General features: G+C 42.0%; 1 protein-coding gene across 1 annotated transcript in view; it reads right to left on the bottom strand.

Moving 5' to 3' along the window:
• Positions 1 to 2774: 2774 nt before the first annotated feature.
• The window catches only part of creb3l2 (cAMP responsive element binding protein 3-like 2), a 108771-nt gene continuing 90951 nt past the window's right edge, over positions 2775 to 20594 (bottom strand). The window contains exons 11-12 of the mRNA XM_046072489.1: positions 5978 to 6212; positions 2775 to 5361 (exon numbers count right to left, since the gene is read on the bottom strand). Of these exons, the coding sequence (XP_045928445.1) occupies positions 5286 to 5361; positions 5978 to 6212 (311 nt within the window). The 3' untranslated portion in view covers positions 2775 to 5285. The remainder of the gene's footprint in view (positions 5362 to 5977; positions 6213 to 20594) is intronic.

Raw genomic sequence — 20594 nt, 5'->3', positions numbered from 1 at the left:
CTGAAATAATCTGAAAAATAAATACATCTGACAAATACCTGTAGAGGAGTAAAAAGTGCAATATTTCCCTTTGAAATGTGGTAGAAGTGTGTGAATAGAAGTACAAATGAAAATACTAAACCAACGTACAAGTACCTCAGTAAATATGTGTAGTTACTTTCATGACTGCATGACTGTACATGAGATTACTGACTAACATGCAGTCAATTTAGTGATGATATTGTCATAACTTCAATTTAGTTGGATGTCTTTTTCATTGTCACAACATTTTTGGTCAGATGTTAAAGAAACTTAATGTCAGTACAAAATAGAAATATGTGGTAGCAAATAAGATTGCCACTTTATTAGGTACACCAGTACAATCTAATGCAGTCCAATACAACAGCTCTGCCGTAACTTCAAAGCTCATAAAGTTGCATTTTATGTGACATTGAGGGACATAAATTCAATTATATGTTTATTATTGAGGTCACAGTTAAAGGCGGTCTCATAATGGACTACATTTTATTCAGGTGTTTCTAATATTCTGGCCCACCACATGTATGTAAATGGGATGAACAAAAACTAAAACATTAGAAAGACCTTTCAATTTTGACTTAAGATCTCATAATTTTTACTTAAATCAATATTTTGACTCAGTATCTCTTATTTATTACCTAATATGTCAACATTTTATCTTATAATTTTGACATAATGGCTCATAATTGTGACTTCATTTAGCATAAATAGGAGAAATTGCAGGAATGGGCTTCAACAGGATCAAGCAAAAAAAAAAAAAAAACACAATTCAAAAATGTAATCTTTAAAATTGATGAGATGAGGCTCACACCAGAACACACAGAAAATAATGCAGAAACTTTTCTCTGTCAGCCCTGATGAAAGGATTTTTCATTCATAATTAACAAGCTGTGTGCGCCTGAAAACTCCAGCAACCCCGAATCAAAGAGTGAAATCAGATTGCAGCTCCTGGATCTATTTACCGACTGTGTTACTAATATTTCATCATACAGAATCAACAGAGTCTGTTCTGTTGTTAACATCGACTTTATGACAAACACGATGCACCATAACTGGAGCGGTAAAGGAATTCATTGTTGCTGTGTTACTATGAGACTGGACTGTTGTGAAGCTGTGGGACTGTGTATTGTCTCGGGACTGTCGGAGCAATTCGCACTACTTATTATGAGACGCTTATGCTGACCTATTTTAAGATCCTTGTCATGATGGGGGACATAGAAGTTCCTCTATAGGCCAGTGTGTTAACCACGAGGCGCCTTTCTATCCTAATGGAGTTTGGCCTTAACTTAATTTAAAGCTGCACTGGAAATGCTTTGAAGCTAACAACAACTATTTATCATCCACTGAAGTAGACATTATATTTTGGGCATGTGTTGCAGTTATTTTGCTTGAACTTAAAGTAGAAACGATACAATCCCCATTCTCCCCCATCCCCATTCATTTTTAAACCTTCGATTTTAAATAAATGAAGAAAAACATGACAAAGCGCTTGTGTGCGCTTTGGAGAGTAATGACGTCTTGAGGTTTTATGAGGCAGTACTTAAACTCATCAGTGCCCTGAGATAAACGCAACTGTGGAATAAGTATTCAGATTCTTAACTTATGTAAATGTGCTAATACCACACTGTAAAAAAGTCCTGCTTTCACAGAATGATGTAAGAAATATCAGCAAAAATATACTTAAAGTAGCAAAAGTACAGAAAAATGTTCCCTGTCAGTGTTTCACTTTTACATCTGATGTTTCTGGATTTATATTATTGCTACACTATTATGTGTATGTTGCATTTTTCTGCTGCAGATGTTTAAGGTTGAGATCATTTTAACTCCTTTATATCCTGTTGGGTAGTTTAATCTACTGCAATGTAGGGATAATCGATTAACTGGTTTGAGTCATTTTTTGAAGAAAGAATATCTGATTCCAGCTTCTAAAATGTGAAGATTTTCTGGTTTCAGAACAGTAAAGTGAATGTCTTTATGGTTGTGGACAAAACAAGACATTTTCGGAAGTCATCTAGGGCTCATCTAGTGAACTCTTTTAAGTCCCTTCTTAAAACCTAATTTCATAGAAGAGCCTTTCCTGATTTTAGATCTATTTTTCTTTTAGCTGTATTTCATAACATTCTTCTTGTATCCTGTATAACTTTTACCTTGTATCTTATTTAGTTTGCTGTGTTTTATTTTCTTTGCTCTTGAGAAAGCACTTTGTACCATTCTTTTCAAAAACGAACATTATTATATTATTATTACTAATCGCCTGATTTTTGTACATGTACCTCAAATTTGTACACTTGAGTAATGGTTATTGGTCGTTATTGGTTGCATTTGAAGCAATACGTTTTACATCCAATCAAAGTTTAGGATGTTAACAAATAAATCAGACAATGCAAAAGCAATTTATTGATATTCCCAAAGTTGTGGTCTTGAAATAAAATCCAGAGTCCTCACTGTCCGAGACCGAGTACAAATGCGGTCGAGTCCAAGACGAGACAAAGACCATCAAAAAGTGGTCTTAAGTCTTGAGTACTACAACACTAAGAATGCGTGTACCTTTTTATATACAGTCTATGGTCTGTACCCATCCAATAGTTGTTAAGATTGTCATCATGGTACATAATTTGTCCCATAGCAAGTACCATCAAAGTATCATTACTTTTTGTTAAGAGAGGCCGAACATTATCCCCAAGTTAAAAAAAACTACTGTAACAGCTTGTTTTTCTTAAATGTTATGAACAGACCACACGCATTCACACATAATATGCTTTTACTAAGGAAAATACTTTATTCATTGGAATGAAAGCAAAGAGACAGACAGAGTGGATTTACACAGGAGCAACATGGAAATGAAGACTGATTTGCAAGAACTCCGTTGGCTGCTAGTTTCAGTCTCAACTAGAGGAGAAGTTTCCATTAAAATGTCAAAACATAAACATATGATCTCTCCTGGTGAGCCTTTACAGCTACCTTGGAGCAAAGACTAACATCAGTGCATCCTGACAACATATAGATTTAACAATAAATCTTTGATGATCTAGCCACTGATCTACAAAGCTTAAAATGAGACCGTTTTCTAATCTCTTAACCGGAATGGGATCCATTTCTGTTGGCAGTTTGATTCCTCCTCAGTTACAAAATACAATTTCTTACGTTTCTGGGCTCAACTAACTTCACTTTTTACAGTTGATTTTACAACATGAGAGTAAGCTTTTTATTTATTTATTTTTACAAATGGGGTGTTTCTATTTACAACATGGATGAACAGAAAGTGAACTAGCCTCACATCTGGTTTAAGAGATCTGTAACATACGTTTCAATGAAGTTTAGAAATTTTAAAACCCATCTGTAATACACTTGAAATGGACAACTAATACTTTTAAAGCCATGATCTACAATTAACAAACTGTGAAGCAAAGGCATCTTACATTCATTATTTATCAACAACGCAGCATCCAAACTAGACGCAAAATGAATTATAGATTTGTTTATAAACTGCAGATCCCAGACACATTTAGACTTCCGCATTTATTAACAACTCATATTTACAAAAATAGATTCTTTCTTTCATTTCTGGGAAGAATTTTTTGGCAAATGCTGAGAGATAGTAGAACTGACAGTGAATGTGTTTAAGGCAAAAGCATCGTAGGATTTAAGGCCAAAAAAGGAAAGTTGAATCTGTGGTTCCGTAACACATTTGAAAAAGACATAGTTTGACATTTGAGGAAACATGCTTATTCGCTTTCTTGCCAAGAGTTAAGAGGAGACGATCGATCCCACTCTCATGTCTCTACGCTAAATATGGAGCTGCAGCCAGCAGGCGGTTAGCTTAGCTTAGCACAAAGACTAGAAACAGGGGACACAGCTAGCCAGGTCCTGTCTAAAGTCTACTAGCACCTCTACAGCTCATTAACAAATATGCTTTATCTATCTTATTTGTTCATTACTGAGCTTTAGAGGTGCTGGTAGGTATTTATTTTACCAAGCTAGCTTATTTCCCTCTGTAGCTGTAACTTAATTTTGAAAGTACCCATATGAGAAAAGTATCGGTCCTCTCATGTAACTCTCGGCCAAAAAAGCAAATAAGCATATTTCCTAAAAAGTCAAATTAGTCCTTAAAGGAATGACAACATTATGGGATGCATAACAGTTATTTTGAGCTGTAGTTTGCTGCTTGACTGCAAACAACAGCTGTAAGAGCAACGTGAAAAAAGTAGCCCCCTTAAGATGCTTTTAATGACCAAAAACAAAAACGGTTTCGCAGAAAATAAATCTCATATTGACACAGTGACCATCATATGGTAGAAAAAAATGTCTGAAGCATTGCTAACAGGGTCCCCACATGTCAAATTTGATAACATTCTTACTGGATTTAAACATTTCAGTCAGTATTCATAGATTTGAGTGTTACTGCAGCTGCAGATGACTCAACATCTCATGGTGCTTACGGGTGTGTTGATGAATATGACATCTAGTTTTCAGCTTCACGAAATCGTTTGCCTGCATTATTTGCATCAAAACCACACAGAATGTTTTTTTTCCGCTGCCAGTCTATATAACTTTTAACAAATAGAGTTTAACAGTCATAAGATTTTCCAAATGAGCGCAGGAACCCTGAGCTAAGCTATGTTTGAAACGTAAAGTCAAATGAAGAAAATATATAACAATACATAAAAGAGTACAATAAAATAAAGACACAAAATACAATACGAACGCAAAGTATAAAAATGTGATGTAGAATAGAATAAAAACAATTAATATTAAAAGAAATACAACTACAAAGAGCAAAAAAAAGGATTTCTATAAATACATTGGTTCTCCGTCAGTGTCCTGTAAAAAGCCTCACGTGTCATATTTTAATATACTTTTCACTGGAATAAATGCCACGTAGCATTTTTTACTATTCATTTAAATTTATCACAATGATTTTTTTTAAACAGTCTTTCAATTAAGACAACAGATACAACTGATACGTTGATTTATATAAAAATGTACTGTACTCAGTGCAACTTTATTTTTGAAATTAGGGCAACCAGTCCCCTTTTGTTATTATTATTATTATTATTATCATAATTATACATTATTACTATTACAGTGTATCTGATAAAGCAGATATGGCAGGAAAAAAAAATGACCTTAAACAATCAGCAGTGGGAACTACTGTATGAGGTTTTTAGCTCCAGGACACTGAACCATGCTCCAGAGGGAGAAAGGTCAAAGGTCATGATGGGGTTTATGGGGAGGTGGGCTGGGGTAGTGGGGTGTTGACATGAACCTCAGGAGGTCTCGTTGACCGTTCGCTCCAGCTCTATCACTTTACTACTGCTCTCATTCGCCATCTGCTCCAGAGACCTGAGAGACAAAGATGAGAGGTGGGTTCCCGACATGACAGGGCTCTCTCCACTTTTAATAATAAAAACGTATTGGTATCTGTATTGGTACTGATTTTGACCCCTGACTTGGTATCAGATCAAACCAACTTTTTGGTGTTGCCCATCCCCAGATTAGGCTATGTTGACCCTGAAAGCCCTAAAGTGCCAAGAGCATTTTTGTTAAATTGCTATCATGCATGGAGTATTTTCTGTCTTTCTTCAGAGTAGCGTGGAGGCCAGATACAAATTTTTGACAAACATTGTAATGCTAAAAAAAAGTATGTTGTTTTTTTTTAAATAAAATGGTGGCTTAGATGCCTGAAGTTGTGACACCGGGGATGGATGGATCTGTCAGAGTTTACATGAATTCTGAAAAGATAAATGTAGGACTAAATATACCGTACATACTAAATCATAACTGAAAACAATTCATTGTAGTTTTTAAGACTGTACAAATAAAATAAAAAAATAGTCTGATTTGGGTCCAGTTCCAGTCGGAGCGTTGAGTCTCTGTAGGTGGCGCTCTTTCTTTGTGTTGCTATCACTGCTCATGCCAACTACCCAGTTCTTCTTCTGTTGTGTCTGTGTGTGTTTACCTGTTCAGGTCCAGCAGCGGGGTTTTTGATGTCTGTGTATCATTGCTTGTACTCCTGAAAGGTGGGTGCGTTTCCACCCTGTCGGGCTCCACCACCAGTTTCTGTTGCTCTGAGCGGCGCCACGCTGCCATGACAACGGCTGGCGTGTCCTCCCATTGCTCTGGATATTCTCCGCCCAGACCGAGGAGGTGTGGCTGCTCCTCTTCGAAGGTTGATAACAGACTCCTCGACTTCACTGAAAGAGATTCAAAAAACGGACGCTACTACAAGGATTTGTTGGATTAGCATTATCAGAGCAATTTCATTTGAAAACCCAACAACAAAAAGGCTGTGAAAACTTCCAACAGATGGTCCTCTTTTAATATCTTTATCTTATATAAAGTTTTTATTATTTGTGTCTTTTTTCTATTTATTCTTATATAATTGTAAACTGTTCTGTATACGTCTTTACGTCCCATGTACACTTTATTCCTCTTTTTGCCATAAACATTTTAGGAGGAAATAAAAAAATTCAGATAATTCCGACACCACATGAATCAGTCACTGCTCACCCCTCCCTTTCCAAGCGCGCAGGAGAAGCTACAGTGGCCGACAAGCTCCATTTGTCCAAAAAACTCATCTTCTTACTTCTAATAAACGACTCGACTACTACTGCTATTACTAATACTTCTCCTCTTCTTCATACGTATCCAACGTAGTGATGAAACGCGCTCTGTAGAGCCATTTGTCCGTTTGCGCTACTGTAGCGGTGCAACTTGGCAAAGTAAGAGGAGCCGCAGTGTATGTAGATAGAAATGGCTCATTCTAAGGTAATAAAAACGGTTTATTATGTACGGTCTTTATTTACCACTGAAAACATAGTGTCAATAGATCCTCCTAAATATTACACACTGAACCTTTAAGAGACACTGCAACTTTGTGCTCCCTGTATCTTAAACAGGATAATACGTTTTCAGGCTGAACACACCCAGTGACACCAGTCGTGGACGGGAGCGCCACACACAAAGTCACACTATCCCACACACACTTCACATTGTAGCACCACATGTTATTGCCTAGCCTTTTGAAAACAGTTCAGCCTGTCTGTTTGTGTGTGTGTGTGTGTGTGTGTGTGTGTGTGTGTGTGTGTGTGTGTGTGTGTGGGGGGGGGGGGTGGGGGGGTGTAAATGAGGTGCACTCGTTTCGCTAACAGATTGCTCCTGAAGAGAGGCAGCGTGGAGGGAAATTGAATTTGAAAGAGGGGAAACTGTGCCAACAGGTGACAGAGGCGTGCTCCGACCAAACGCACTCTGAAGTGAAGCGCAGTCATATCACGGGGCCAATTTGGAGGCAGTATTATGCACTACACCGCTCGCCTTTCTCACACAGCCTGTCAGCGCACAGGAGAGCAGTGCTGCTGCTCCAAATATGAATTAAACATAGGGCTTTTGTAGCGTGAATATACTGCTGCTGAAATGTTGATAGAGTCAAGAAAAAACACAGTAGCGCATGCACTTACTCCGAAAGTGTAAAACTGGGGGGGTGGGAGGGGGTAACACATTTGCAGTTTAATGTTTAATGTTGTTTAGGAGGCTGGCGTGTTGGAATTTAAAAACTTAGTATGAATAATATAAAATATGGCTCAAATGACTGCATGCTGTGACTGATATGCTATCTGACTTTCATGTCTTTGATATATATTCTTAATATCCACTCCTTAATCAGTAACAATCACTGTAGTAAAGACTGAGATTACTGTAGTTTCTAGTGACCATCTTATCAGTGCATAATTTGAAACAATCAATACCACAGGACACCCTCCCACGCTAAAACATTCACTTAATTTCCCCAGCATCCAATGCAAATTGCCTTTGATTGAAACAATGTAGGCTAATGAACTGCTTTTGTTTTGTGAGAGGCAGACAGTATAAGCTATGCTCAACCACCTTGCCCTCCAGTTGTCCAGATGTGCCATCCAGCAGTGCAAATAATTTACCGCATCAGAATAATGGCTCTTCCGGAGGGAAAGACTGTGTTGAGTTCTGAACTGGAAGCTACTTCATCCCCTGGCTGTTAAGGCTGCACCCTGTTGACGCATCAGTGTTTCAGCACAGGGTCAGGGATCCTTGAGTGCAGTCCCCCAATAACATAAGTGGGGAATACTTGAACAATTAGTAAGACTTTCTTCCCTTCCTCAACTGTTGCTACTGAAGTAGCCCTCGAGCAAGGCATTAAACCCTGCAGCTGCAGCAGTGGCCAACACTAGTCTGCTTGCCTGGGGTTGTAAGACTGTTACACACACACAAAAAAAGAGTTTTATCCTTATATTTCAAAATGGTAATCTACAAACAGTTTTATAATGCATTTATATAACTGGTATAAGATAAATGTGTGGGGCAATTTCTCCTGAATTATGTGGAAAATTATACATTTATATCAAACAGAACAAACAAAACTGGACAATCCTCAACATATAATAGGATTATAGCTCACTGTACTTTCTTTTAGTCATTTTGGGCTGACATTGCAGCATTTTTGTATGTCTGTTCAGTGTGGAAAAATTATGTGAATATTTATCGGGAGCAGCCTAAACCTTCATAAAACTTCAATTATCTTGTTGGACGGCCTCCAAGTCTGGAGTATTCCCATAAGACGTAAATGCAGCATCACTACAGCGCCATGGCGAAGGAAGCCTGCAAGAATCCTTTTTTTTTTTTTTTTTTTCTTTTTTTGAGCGCAGTCTGCCCAGCGGGGCCACAGGGAGCCAATCAGATGGCAGACTGGGTGTCAACTGTGAGCCGGGAGTACGGAGAGCTTTCAGCCAGTTTTCCTCCACAATTCAAATTCTGAAAAGATCTGCATGGGAATAAAATGAGGTGCACAGACGCGCTCCGGCTCGACAGGGAGGGCACGGACAGGGACAGGTGGTTCATTGCTCGGCCGCGGTGTCTGTTTGATGTTTCAAATAGTTAAACACTAAGAGGTGATAACTATTACAGAACGTCAGCGTTTATAATGATCATATAATTTCCTATAGGAATATTTTACTTTGTTCCACCAGCGCCTCGAACACAACATGTCCTCTAAACAGGGCGTTTCGCAACGTGTCTGACACCACGTCTGCAGAGAGGTGCATCTGCCCAGCATTAATGCTGCTTTTTAATCTAAAAATGACATAATACGGACAGTGCGCAACTGGAACATGGAACTATTGAAATATGAGGACAGAAACACAGCCTCCGGTTTACCCTATTAGGCTAATTAATGTGTATGCTCATTAAAATAGCCTAATAAACGAAGCAGATTTTTCAAAATAAATGTGGGGTTTCTTCCCTTTTCTGTCATGTCAAAGCTCAGGCAAGTCTAATATCTAACACGTTAACACAAGTCCGAATGATGCACATGTAATGGCCTTTATTTTGCAGAAAATCTGCCTAATAAAAATATTAACCCATGTAACTTTAGCTTACAAACATTCTCGTCCACACATAATGGTCCTTGTCGCACAGTAGGCTATTTGGGGTCAACATACACACACACACACACAGCCCACCACCACCAATTATGAGTGACACACCGGCGTTCAGATGCACAGTGGAGTGACTGGCTGAGAAGTTTCCAAAACTTACCTGCGTCCTGCCGAGGCCTTGCCCTCCGTTGCCTGGACTCAGTGAATGAGGGTGGTTTCTCTGCTGCCCTCCCCAGCCGTGGGCAGAGGTGGCTCCATACTGGGGCCCCACGTCCTTCCCTAGGCCCATGCCGGCTTGCTGCTGCGCTGTGGGGCCGCTGTAGTCTTGATATGCACCGCCATAACCCCGCATCATGGGGCTGGGGGATGTCAGCAGTTGGTTGAGGGTCGGGGTGGCTCCTGAGGGATGCTGCTGTTGAGTTTGTCCTGGGAACCTCTGAAAGCCACCTGAAGCAGCTCCCAGGGGAGACTTGCTGTGGCTTGCTGAGGAGTTGCTGCCCATCATCATGTTCCCAGATTGCCGGCAACCAGAGGGCCCCATCATTCCGTAGGCCCCGCCGCTGTATCCCGCCCGGTACGCCGGGTACTGATTGTACTGGCTGTTGTGGTACCCTGCTTCGTGGGAGTTTTCAATGCTGTTATGTGCCGAGGATTGCGTTATCCCCATCCCGGTGCTTTGTTGCTGCTGTCCGCCATGTTGCTCATAACAGGGCCTTGGAGTGTAATAGTTGTTATTAAACTCAGAGTTGTTACCAGTTGGCCCCAAGTTAGAGTGTTCATACCTGGTACCCATCATCCTCTCCGCGGGTTTACAGGTGAGGTCCCCATCACCTTTTCCTGGCATGTGCTGCTGCTGTGGCTCCCCCTGGCCCCCCAACAGGTTCTCTTTGCCCCCGTGGTGTTGGTGATCCATACCTCTGTCCCCACGGGGTCCCTGGCCGTTGTTGTTACTTTGGATCTGTCGCTGCTGATGTGGCGTAAATTGGCCGAATTGCGGCGGCGGCTGCTGCTGCTGCGGCTGAGGTTGAGGGGGATCTCCGCTCCCCACACATTTCAGCTTGTGGTTCGCGATCAAACCCGTTTCCATCGAGGAAGTGGTTGAATTAGTCGAGGCCGGGGCGGACGTGAGGTTATTCCCATCCTTGTCGGGGCCGTCCGGAGCGTTGTGAGTCGTGGAAGTTGAATGAACCATGTTGAGCTCGTTTCGGCGGTGATGGTCTACATTATTCAGAGTCCCATCTCCGGCACCCAGCATCGGTCCAGTCCGCTGTATGGTCCCTCCTCCTCCTCCTCCTCCTCCGGATTTCCCCGAAATGAGCTCCGGACCCAAACCACTGGATAATTTCTTATTTTTGCTATTAGTTCTGGTCGGAGCCGATGCAACTTGCGCAGCCATGGTCACTCCAACATCTCAGCGCGCAGTGACAGCAAGCCCCGACCAGCCTTGCGCACAGAAAATAATACAAGAGAGGAAGAAGAAGCTGGGAGCTGAAAAATATATTCAGTGGAAAAGCAAGCTATGTTCTAGCGCTGGTGTTGCTGTGTTGGTGGTGAAACGGTGCGTCAGTGAGGCTTCATGTTGAAAGTTTCTCTGCCAGGTTAAAACGAAACTTTTTTTTCTTCCCCCCTCCGCCTCTCCTCCATCCCGGTTCTCGATAATATGTAGCAGCGTCTCCCGGAGCCCTTGTGGCCCAGCATGGCATGAGAGAGAGCGGGCTCTACCAGCTTATCCACCTCCAGGGCTCCGGCGCGCCTCACATGGAAAATCCGGACTGGAGTAGCAAGCCATTACGCACGCTGCATATGGATGATTCTGTGTTTTACGATGCTTTGCAGGCTGATTTTACAATTTAAAAAACGATACACTGATATGGCAGTATTTTGATATGACATACATATCCTTATTGTCGTTATAATATCAAGATTTCTTTTAATAACTGCACCTCAGACCGTCAAGGGATCACCCCCTCCGTTGAGTTTAAAGTGCGTATTATTGTCAAACAAACAACAGCCGTGACAGATCGGGCATTTCCAAATTATGCACGGACACTGCTCCTCCACTCCGCGCGGATCCTTCAAATAAACACACCAGCAGATGTTAAGTTTACCCGAGCGAGTTTCGACGCAATTATCCAGATCTGATTTTCCTTCCTCCCACCCTCTCTGTCCCTCGGCTCAAGCCAGTTCTCTGCAGCTCTGACAGGAGTCGGACACGAAACCACAAGCTGTGCGCAATAATGTTGCCATCGGAATAAGAATGTAATCACACTTTATAGCAGCTATAATGTAGTAATATCTGTACCACAGGGTTCATCCCCTACCCGGCCCAATCAATTCTTTCACCCTGAACTGAAATTATTATTCCCTTTAACAAAGAACCATATACTGTACTAATAGGGAAATATCACAAACTATAAACTATATAATATTCTACAGAGTTATTCGTTGTGAAAACAGATATACATTGCCTTTCAGCACGATTAGGTAACAGGTATAAACTCACTTTAAGTCTCCATAGGAATGTAATATGAATAGTATGAATATTAAACCCATTCTTCATTAGGGTCTTATTTGAATAAAAGGCCACATTCTTTAATTTCCTTGTCAGTAATGATAATGAAATAAAAAAAAAGAGGGGGGGGGGGCAGTTCCATGCTGCAGTGTAGGACCACACAAAACCAAAGTCTACAAGATATGCTATCCCATCAGTGGTACTCAAATATTCAAACATGAATGTAAAATAGTGCTTAGTAAAGAAGCTGGGGTGTCTGTTGGGACTTGAATGAGCAGAGGGCCCGCTTTGATGAGATCAGATGCATTTGATCAACAGAGGGAGCTGCTGGATGAAAGTGGGGTGGAGGGGAGGGAATGGTGGTGGTGGTGGTGGTGGTGGTGGTGGTGGGGTGGGGGGGGGGGGGGGGGTGAAAGATTTGGGGATGAGAGTTGTGCTGAGAATGGCCATGATAATGATGATGGCTGGTGGTGGTGGGAATAAATGTGATGATGCTGATGATGATGATTATCACAACGAAGGTGCCAGTGGTGGAGGTAATGATGACTAAAATAATGAACACTGTACGGGTAATGATCCTATTTTTTCGACACCTAATTGTTGCTTTAGGTCACATATTTGTGAAACAAGGAGGCACAATTCACTCTGCCTTTTACTCTGTGCATAGTGTAAGACAATTCACCATGAAGCCATGTCAGTGACAATGGGAAGACCCCTGCTGGAGATACAGTGTTAGTACAAGTAAGAGGTTTTTTTTTTTTAAAGTATAAAAATACAAAAAGGACACCTTGTGTTTGAGAGGGAAAAAACTGAGTGAGAGGGTAGGACTACCTTATGCCAAAATATGTATAAATTGTGCACTTTGTGAAACTACTTGTGTAACATGCAAAAGAAAATCACACATTCATATTATCACATGACAACAAAAGGCTTAATCCCACTTTTCCAAATGAAAGCTCGCTCATTGGAGACAAATAAAAGCGAGTGACATCCCTAGAAACCTTTCCCAGCCGTTTGCCTTTATGAGCCCATATGGCAGAGAATAAAAGCTATAATGTTGTTACGGTCCAACTACAAAGTCTCCATGGTGTTCACCATTCAGTGTACTCGGGCCCAGCCTATAGCAGCAACAGGACCAGATGGCTATTTATCTACAGGACACCCTGAGAAGACATCACATTTACATCCTCTGTGTATATGAGTGTGAAAGAGCAGAAAATGTGTTGGTGACAGAAAGTGCCTGCTGTTGGTGTGTATGACAAAACTACAACTCCTTAAATGATCAAGCATTCATTACTGGTTATATGCACCTTTTCTGATTAGAAGAAGCCTCATCCGCACCCATCCTGCTCTCTGTACTTTTGTGCACATGACGATTCTGGCTCCCATCAGTGTCCCAGATCAAAGCCTCAGCTCTGATCTCATCTAGAGCAACACTAAGGCTGACAGTGAGGGGACCTGGAGCATTAGCATATTCTATGATGGCGCCCAGCTTTTCAAGCCGTTGCCTCGGCTGCAGCTCTGGGTGTGTGCACTGTGGCTTTGCAACTCTAATTTCTCTCTCTCGCTCATTAAAAAAAGCCCACTGTTCTCCTATTAATTCGCAGACACACTGATCTGTTTGAATGGCGAGGATGGGTGTGTGCGGGAGGAGGGAGGTGGAGGAGGGCAATGGCTCAGCGCATTTGCATTTATGTTTAATTTATAACCTTCAGGGGCCCCCTGATGCAGCAAGATTGAAACAATAACTCCAGACAAACACGGGGAAGAGAGGAGGAGGAGCTGGAGGAGGGTGGATGGAATTAAAAATATACAGATCTGGGATGGTATGTGCTTTGCATATGTGCGCGGCTGTGTGTGTGCGCGTTGGTAAGGATGCTGTTACTGCATGTGCATCCATGTGCATGCATTTTTGTGAGTATTTATTCGTGCATCTGCATCAAGGTGTATCTGAAACTCTCTCTCTTGCTCACACACATACATTGACAGAGGTCTCCAATCCGCGGGGGGATAACATGCCACGGTGAGTGTCTGTCAGAAGGAGAGCTGGAGTCTGTTCCGGGGGAGTCTGCAGGGATCTCCCCCTAGCAGCACAGCACAGCAGACAGCAGCAACAGCAGCAGCAGCAGCACAAGCCTGGCCAAGCACAGAAAGTGGGTCAGCCCAAAACACACACAAACACACACATGCACACGCAGATACACACACAGCTCAGACGGATGCAGCCCCAGTGTCACACTGTGGGTGTGTTTGAAAGAAAAAAAGAGCGAGAAAGAGCGTGCAGAGAGAGAATTCATAGATGATGGTCTGTGTACGTGAGAGGGAGCATGGTAGTATATTTTGCATTAGTGATGTTGAAGAGGGTGGGCGGGCTGGGGGGGCTCTTGTTAAAGATGAGGGGTGGATGGCTAAGGAGGAGGAGAAGGGGAGTATAGCTCAGACAAAAAGCAGCCAGCCATTGTGAGCACACCCTATGGAAGTGCATCAAATTGATCCATAGTCTTTTCATTTCAGGCTTGGGTAAATAACAGCATTTGCATTGATCAGTCTGCAAAACCGGGCAACGATGGGCTCAGGAGCGTACGGTATGTGCGTGCCTGGTTGTGTGTATGTGTGTTTGTGTGGCGGCTGACAAAACACATCTCTTATTCCTTTCTGCTCCTTGCGGAGTCGAGGGCCTCACCAGAGCCCTACAAACGGCTATGATGGATAAAATGTTTTCAACACTTGAGAAGAGTGGATGCTATTGTGTCCGCCTGTATACTGAAACACAGAATCACAGAATTCCCAGGACGCTGCACGCTCTATTTATGTGTTATGAAAAACATGACTCAAAAGAAAACGGAAAACAGCTATGCTCTACTTTTACTGTCAGCCATCATGTGAAGTGTGAAGAGGAGGAAGAGGATGAGAGCGAGATACAGACGGGGAAAGGAGAGTAGAGGAGGGTGATTTTCTTCATCCACAGATCCTATCTTGATGGTGACAGGGGACTGGGCTCTCAGAACACCCCCCCTACCCCCATACCTCCATCCCCACCTCCCCCTCTGATGCCTGTCACTGCTCCTCTCCTTCCCTCCCTCCCTTCTCCTGACTGGAGGAGTGTGTGAAGTGTCCCCCGAGAGGCACAGACTCAAAGACGGTATTTACAAGATCCACACTGAGCCCACTTTTAACTGACTGTGAAGAACTTCTCTCGCCGCCTTTGATGTGCAAACCTAATGGGGAAGAGCTCGCCGGCAGTCATTGCATATGTTAGCGAGGCAACGTGAGCTATTCCGCTAGCATTGCAAGGTAGACTTCATGCTGCTTGTAGTAAGTGAACACTTCAAATGCTGTATAGCTTTGGTGCATTGCTGCCCTTGGAAAAGTCCCCATTGGCAAATAGACACTGATGCGATGCGTCAACTTCTACAACAAATTAGTGGCCCTAGCAGCAAAAGACGATCACTTTGCTCATTTCATGGTGGACTTATTAGCATATTTATGAGTTCATATAGAAGACTGTTGATGTGATCATCAAGTAACTCCATACAATGTGCAAAATTTAAAACCAATGACATGATTATTCATCAAGTTTAATAGTAAGTACATGAGCAGATCCTACACCCATTCTTTACTGGGATTTTTAAGTGGTGCAATAAATCAGAGAGTTTTTTGATTTTCCTGCCACTTGACATTTCTACCCAGATGGGATGACTAACATCAACAAAGGAGTCAGCAGAGTGAGCCCTCCCACATCCAAAAAACCTGCTACAGCCTGCAAGTCTGTTTAAAGCAGGTTGTCTTTGTTCTGCTTTCTAGCATAAGTGATCTTGAGGAAAGAGGACTGATGCATTGGAGCAACTGGTGCCCCCTGTCTGTCAATTGAAAGGTCAAAGTTCAGGCGACACATTTAGGGACTCATTTGCTTAGTTAAATCAAACACACACATACATAGTAAAAATACTGATGGCCGTCCAACTTGGTTTTATCTTAAACAATGGCACAGAGAAGGGAGGCTTTCAGAAAAAAAATAGGCATTTGGAACGATTTTGAATTAGGCTAATTAGGTTTGTGTTTTGTTTGTTGTTCAGGAGGCATGATCAAAGTGATATTTCACCAATTTGTGTCAGCTCCGGAGGAGAGGAGGAAGAGTTTGGAGAATACTGCCTATTAATCTCCTCAGGTTCAGCGTGCTGTGCGTTAGGGACGGCAATCAAAACAAGAAAATTATGAATAATGAAAAGTGTTGATCAGAAATGAAACAAAACAGTACATTTGTGCTTTATTAGTGGCTTATTAGTAACGGGATTGGACTCTGTGGTTTCTGCCTATTTCCCTGTTTTCCAGCTCTTTAAAAAGTACAATGTGTAATTCCTGGCCACATGCTTCAAACAAATATTAGGGAAAGCATTTCACCCCCACAATCATATCATTTATATTGTTTATAGTATCAGTGTGTTTTCTTGCCAGATTTGCTTGAAGTTGTGCCTCTGCCTGAACAGTCCAACTGGTTAACGGCTCCTGTGTGTCCCCGGACAATGATGATTTCACACCCAGTCTGCCCAGCCAGTCACAAGAAAGATCAAAATAGCGGTAGTGGAGGAATGAGAGGTTCAGGAGAGCAACGGAGAGCACCTCGTGCAGCAGCATTGATTGACAAGCCCCCAGGGCAGCTTTACTTCTTCGTCCTCTCATGTTGGACTGAGGGAAGACTGGACTCAATATCGTCTCTCGAGGCACAAGTAGTATTACAACACTGGACCAGCTGGGGCTAGCTGGTTAGCATGCTAACTTCAGGTATTGCTGCAACACAGTACATAAATGTCTTTGACATGAAGTCAGAAGTGTTACTTCTACTGCACATTCTCTTGATCATTTTAGTTCATCTTTTCAATGTTTTAAACTAAAATTTTGGCCTTATTTTACATATTGTTCCTTTAAACGGGGGGCATGCTCAATCCTCCCTGCTCAGCCTGAGAGGAAGAAAAAAAATCAAAGGGATGTGGATGGCTTGACCCAGGAGCTCAGAGTCTGAGAGCAACTGGCTGTTTTGATCTTATCTAATATTTATGAATAACTTCCTTGATATTTCCTTCGCTCTGTGAAGCCGTCCGCTTTTACAGTGTTACACAATGATGTCTTAGAGGGGCGATGACGGAGATCAAACAGGGCCTGGGCTCAGAATACAGAGCGCTCTCTCTCTCTCTCTCCGTAGCCTGGGAGGAAAGTCAGCAGCAAGCTATCTAACGCCGTGTGATTGAAATACAAGCTCCACTAGGCTGCAGCATGCAGTGTGATGATATTTGTATTTGTGTCTCTGTCAAAGGAGTATGGGCACAGGAAGGGAAAACACTGTCACTGTTTGAGCATAAAGACGCGTGTGTCTGCGTTTCTGCTTGTGACTGCACCCTATGCATCTTCGCCTGTGTATATGTGTGTGCTTTCTGCAATGGAGATGATTCCATAGTCTGCCTATCCACGGCTTTCACAGAGTCATCTGACACAGAACCATTCAATCAGTAATGGCCTCAGATGCTTTTCACTATCTCTTCACAAAAGTCAAGTGTTCTCAACATGTTATTTGCCCAAAGTGGCCTTGTTCCAAGGCTCTATTGTTAGCCTAATGGAGGCTAGACGACACTAAGACTCTAATTATGGACACCAACGATCAGCCCTGATAATATTGCAACCAAAGTGGGTAATTTGTGGCTGTTGTGTTGAAGGGTTGAGGGGAGGCAAAGAAAAGGGAGGGGGTGGCGAGGAGAAGAAGGGAGGTGGGACTGTTTTCTTGTGTCATCGCCCTGTCGTCCGTCACCCTAATCATTCCTCCGGAACAGAGAGCCAAGACATGGGCATAGCAGGAGAATATCAATGGACTGTGTGACATTATAGTTCCCGCCCATTTAAAAGGAATGTTCTATTGCATTATGGGCCATCAACAGGTGATTTCTCACCACCCATCGAAGTATAGTCCTATTTCATAAAGTGCCTGCACACCACAGCTTAAGTGCCCATTTGTCTTGTTTAATACAGATATTACACATACAGTTGACCCATGCTTATAGATCAGTGGCTTGTTAGTCAAATAGCTTGCTGCATGGCTTTCCTCAAATCTACCTGAAAGATTAACCACTAAAAATTGATTGACAGTCACTATTTGACTGAATGGATTTTTGCATACAAATCCAAAAGGGTGCAACAATAACAGGTCATCTCTGCATCATAGCATGTTCTAGTAAACTAATTCCCCCAGCAGTAGCTACTGTGAAAGGTTGGACAAAGCTTGGCCTTTAGCTTAAGTGCGGCCTGAAGTAAACAGTCTATCACGATCAATATAGTGCAGTGTCAGAACTAGCAAGACAGACACCAAAGCAACTCAGCAAGCCTGTGCCTATTCTGTCAACACCCAAAATCAAAACCTCTCTCCCTTGAGTGATCTGTCCAAACAATTAAAATGGAACCTCTTTGTACCATCACACTTAACATGTCAGACAGAAAAATGAAGGGAGGCTTGTGTATTGGAGCTGCATGCCATGACGCCTCCCGTGACAAGCCCCACGGAGAGAGCGGCACACCACAGGAATGACGGCACTGTTCAAATTTTAAATATGTTTTGACACAAAATCAAAAGTTGCTCACCATTATGGGGGAGAGATTCCCCGTTTTCTGTGTGATCACTTATTAGACCCCTAGGTGAACACGGCAGAAATACTGACACCTGAATATTCTCTTTGCACTTTCTTTGACATTTTTTTTTTTGGAGCAGATCTGGGTATCATCATCATTGTGAGATATCATTTCATAGTAAGAGCTCTGATCTCTCCACATCTGAGGCTCATGAAAAGCCACCAGTGATCAATGAGGATTCCTGCGTGAGTTGTTGGGTTTTTATCTGTCTCACATTCTCTCTTCTGGTGTCCAAAGCTAGATCTTCTGCTGTTCCATTTCTGATTATAGTAGTATAGAAGATTTGACAGCTTTGCAGTTGCAACCCTGACACAGTGAATGCTTGGCTATTTCTGACAATCCTGAAAATACACCACACTAGAATTACCAGGATTTTTCTGTCTGTTTGAAAGCTGATTGTCTTGATGAATTTGATCCCCAAAGCATACTGATTGGACAAGAACTAATCAGCCGACCAATCCCATCAATCAAAATAGCTGCCATCTGACATCTTTTTGTCATATGACAATGGCGTTATGTGGCGAATAATACAATTTCCTTTCACATTAATAAGCTTGAGTGGCTTTAAACATAATGGAAGGCAAGACTATTTCATGGGCTTTCACTGTACTCTATACATAATCCTGCCGATGAAATTCCTAATCTTCTACCAAACAGGGGAGAGGTTCTTTTAAAGCAAGACCCCAATTATGCCCAGGCACAAATTAGCATGTTTAATGTAGCAAAATGTTTTAATAAAGAATAAAAGCAAGGCAGCAGAAAACAAAAGCCAACTGGGTAATAAGATTATCTCTTGCAGGCGCCCAGTGCACATCATTGTAGTTCACACAAATGGAAGAGATTATAAATCACATTCAAAACAGCCTAATCCGTGAAAGACTCCCGATATGATTACTTTCTATTACGTTTGGTGACTGAGTGCGATGGATTTATCTGGAATCCTGAGGAGTCTTTAAAGTACAGTTGGACATAAAGGCAAAAAGCCAGTTGAAGATTAGTTGAATCCATCTGTGATAAGCTTCAGTCGTTTGGCCACAAACAGAGATAAACACAAATCTGAAGACCAGATGATGTAATACACATTCGACAGCTATAGATTATCCCCAAAGATCAGAAATTTACATAATATATCAAAGGCATTATCACTTTCCAAAATGCACAAATAGATTATTTACTCATTTCTGTCAAGAAACAGTTAGACTTTAAAGTCTTTAGTAACTACAGATCTGACTCAGTGCCACCATGACTGCTGTTTAGAGTGTTAAAGTGATCTTAGTCATTATTGTAGGTGTTCCTCCACTGCGTCCCATCTCTCTTGGGCCGATTACCGCCTCCTTCATCCCTGACCTCCCCTTAGTTCCTGACAAGGTCAAACATCTCCCATTAGGGAGAACCATGCCTCACTGTTTGCCAGAGAAGTATCCAAGTCATACATTGTGAAGGTCAGGGGCTGCATAATGAACTGGAAAATGTCAGTTATATTACTTCCCATTTAAATAGCGGATTTTCCGGCACCCGGAACAAGGGTGATATTTACCCTTTTTCCCCACGCAGGCCCGTAGTGAAGAGTCCTCTTAATCCATCTCAGGGTGTGAAATTGAGTCGTATGTGTAAGGGAATGTGATTTCTTGGTTCCAGAGATGAGTGTATGTGCTATGTTATACTACACTACAACAAAGTCTTCTTCACCAGGGGAAGGATATGAGGAGAAAAACTATAATACCTTCTCTGTCCATTAGTAGTGCCTACAGTTGCAAACAGTGGCAAAATATTTAAAGCGTTACCGGATGCTAAAAAATGAAGATAAGAGGGAAAACAGCAGCTAAATAAGATGCATACATGACTGATATTCTTCTAATGCCAAAATGTATGCCCACTGAAGTGATGGAGCAATTACTAATTATTAGTCTGATTATTCACATTTCCCAGCACATTCACACACCGACAGGAATGTCATCGGCTGCATAAATTAGCGTGAGAATAAA

The sequence above is a fragment of the Micropterus dolomieu genome, linkage group LG16 (assembly GCF_021292245.1).
Source record: "Micropterus dolomieu isolate WLL.071019.BEF.003 ecotype Adirondacks linkage group LG16, ASM2129224v1, whole genome shotgun sequence".
NCBI lineage: Eukaryota > Metazoa > Chordata > Actinopteri > Centrarchiformes > Centrarchidae > Micropterus > Micropterus dolomieu.
This window is presented reverse-complemented; position numbering and strand designations above follow the sequence as displayed.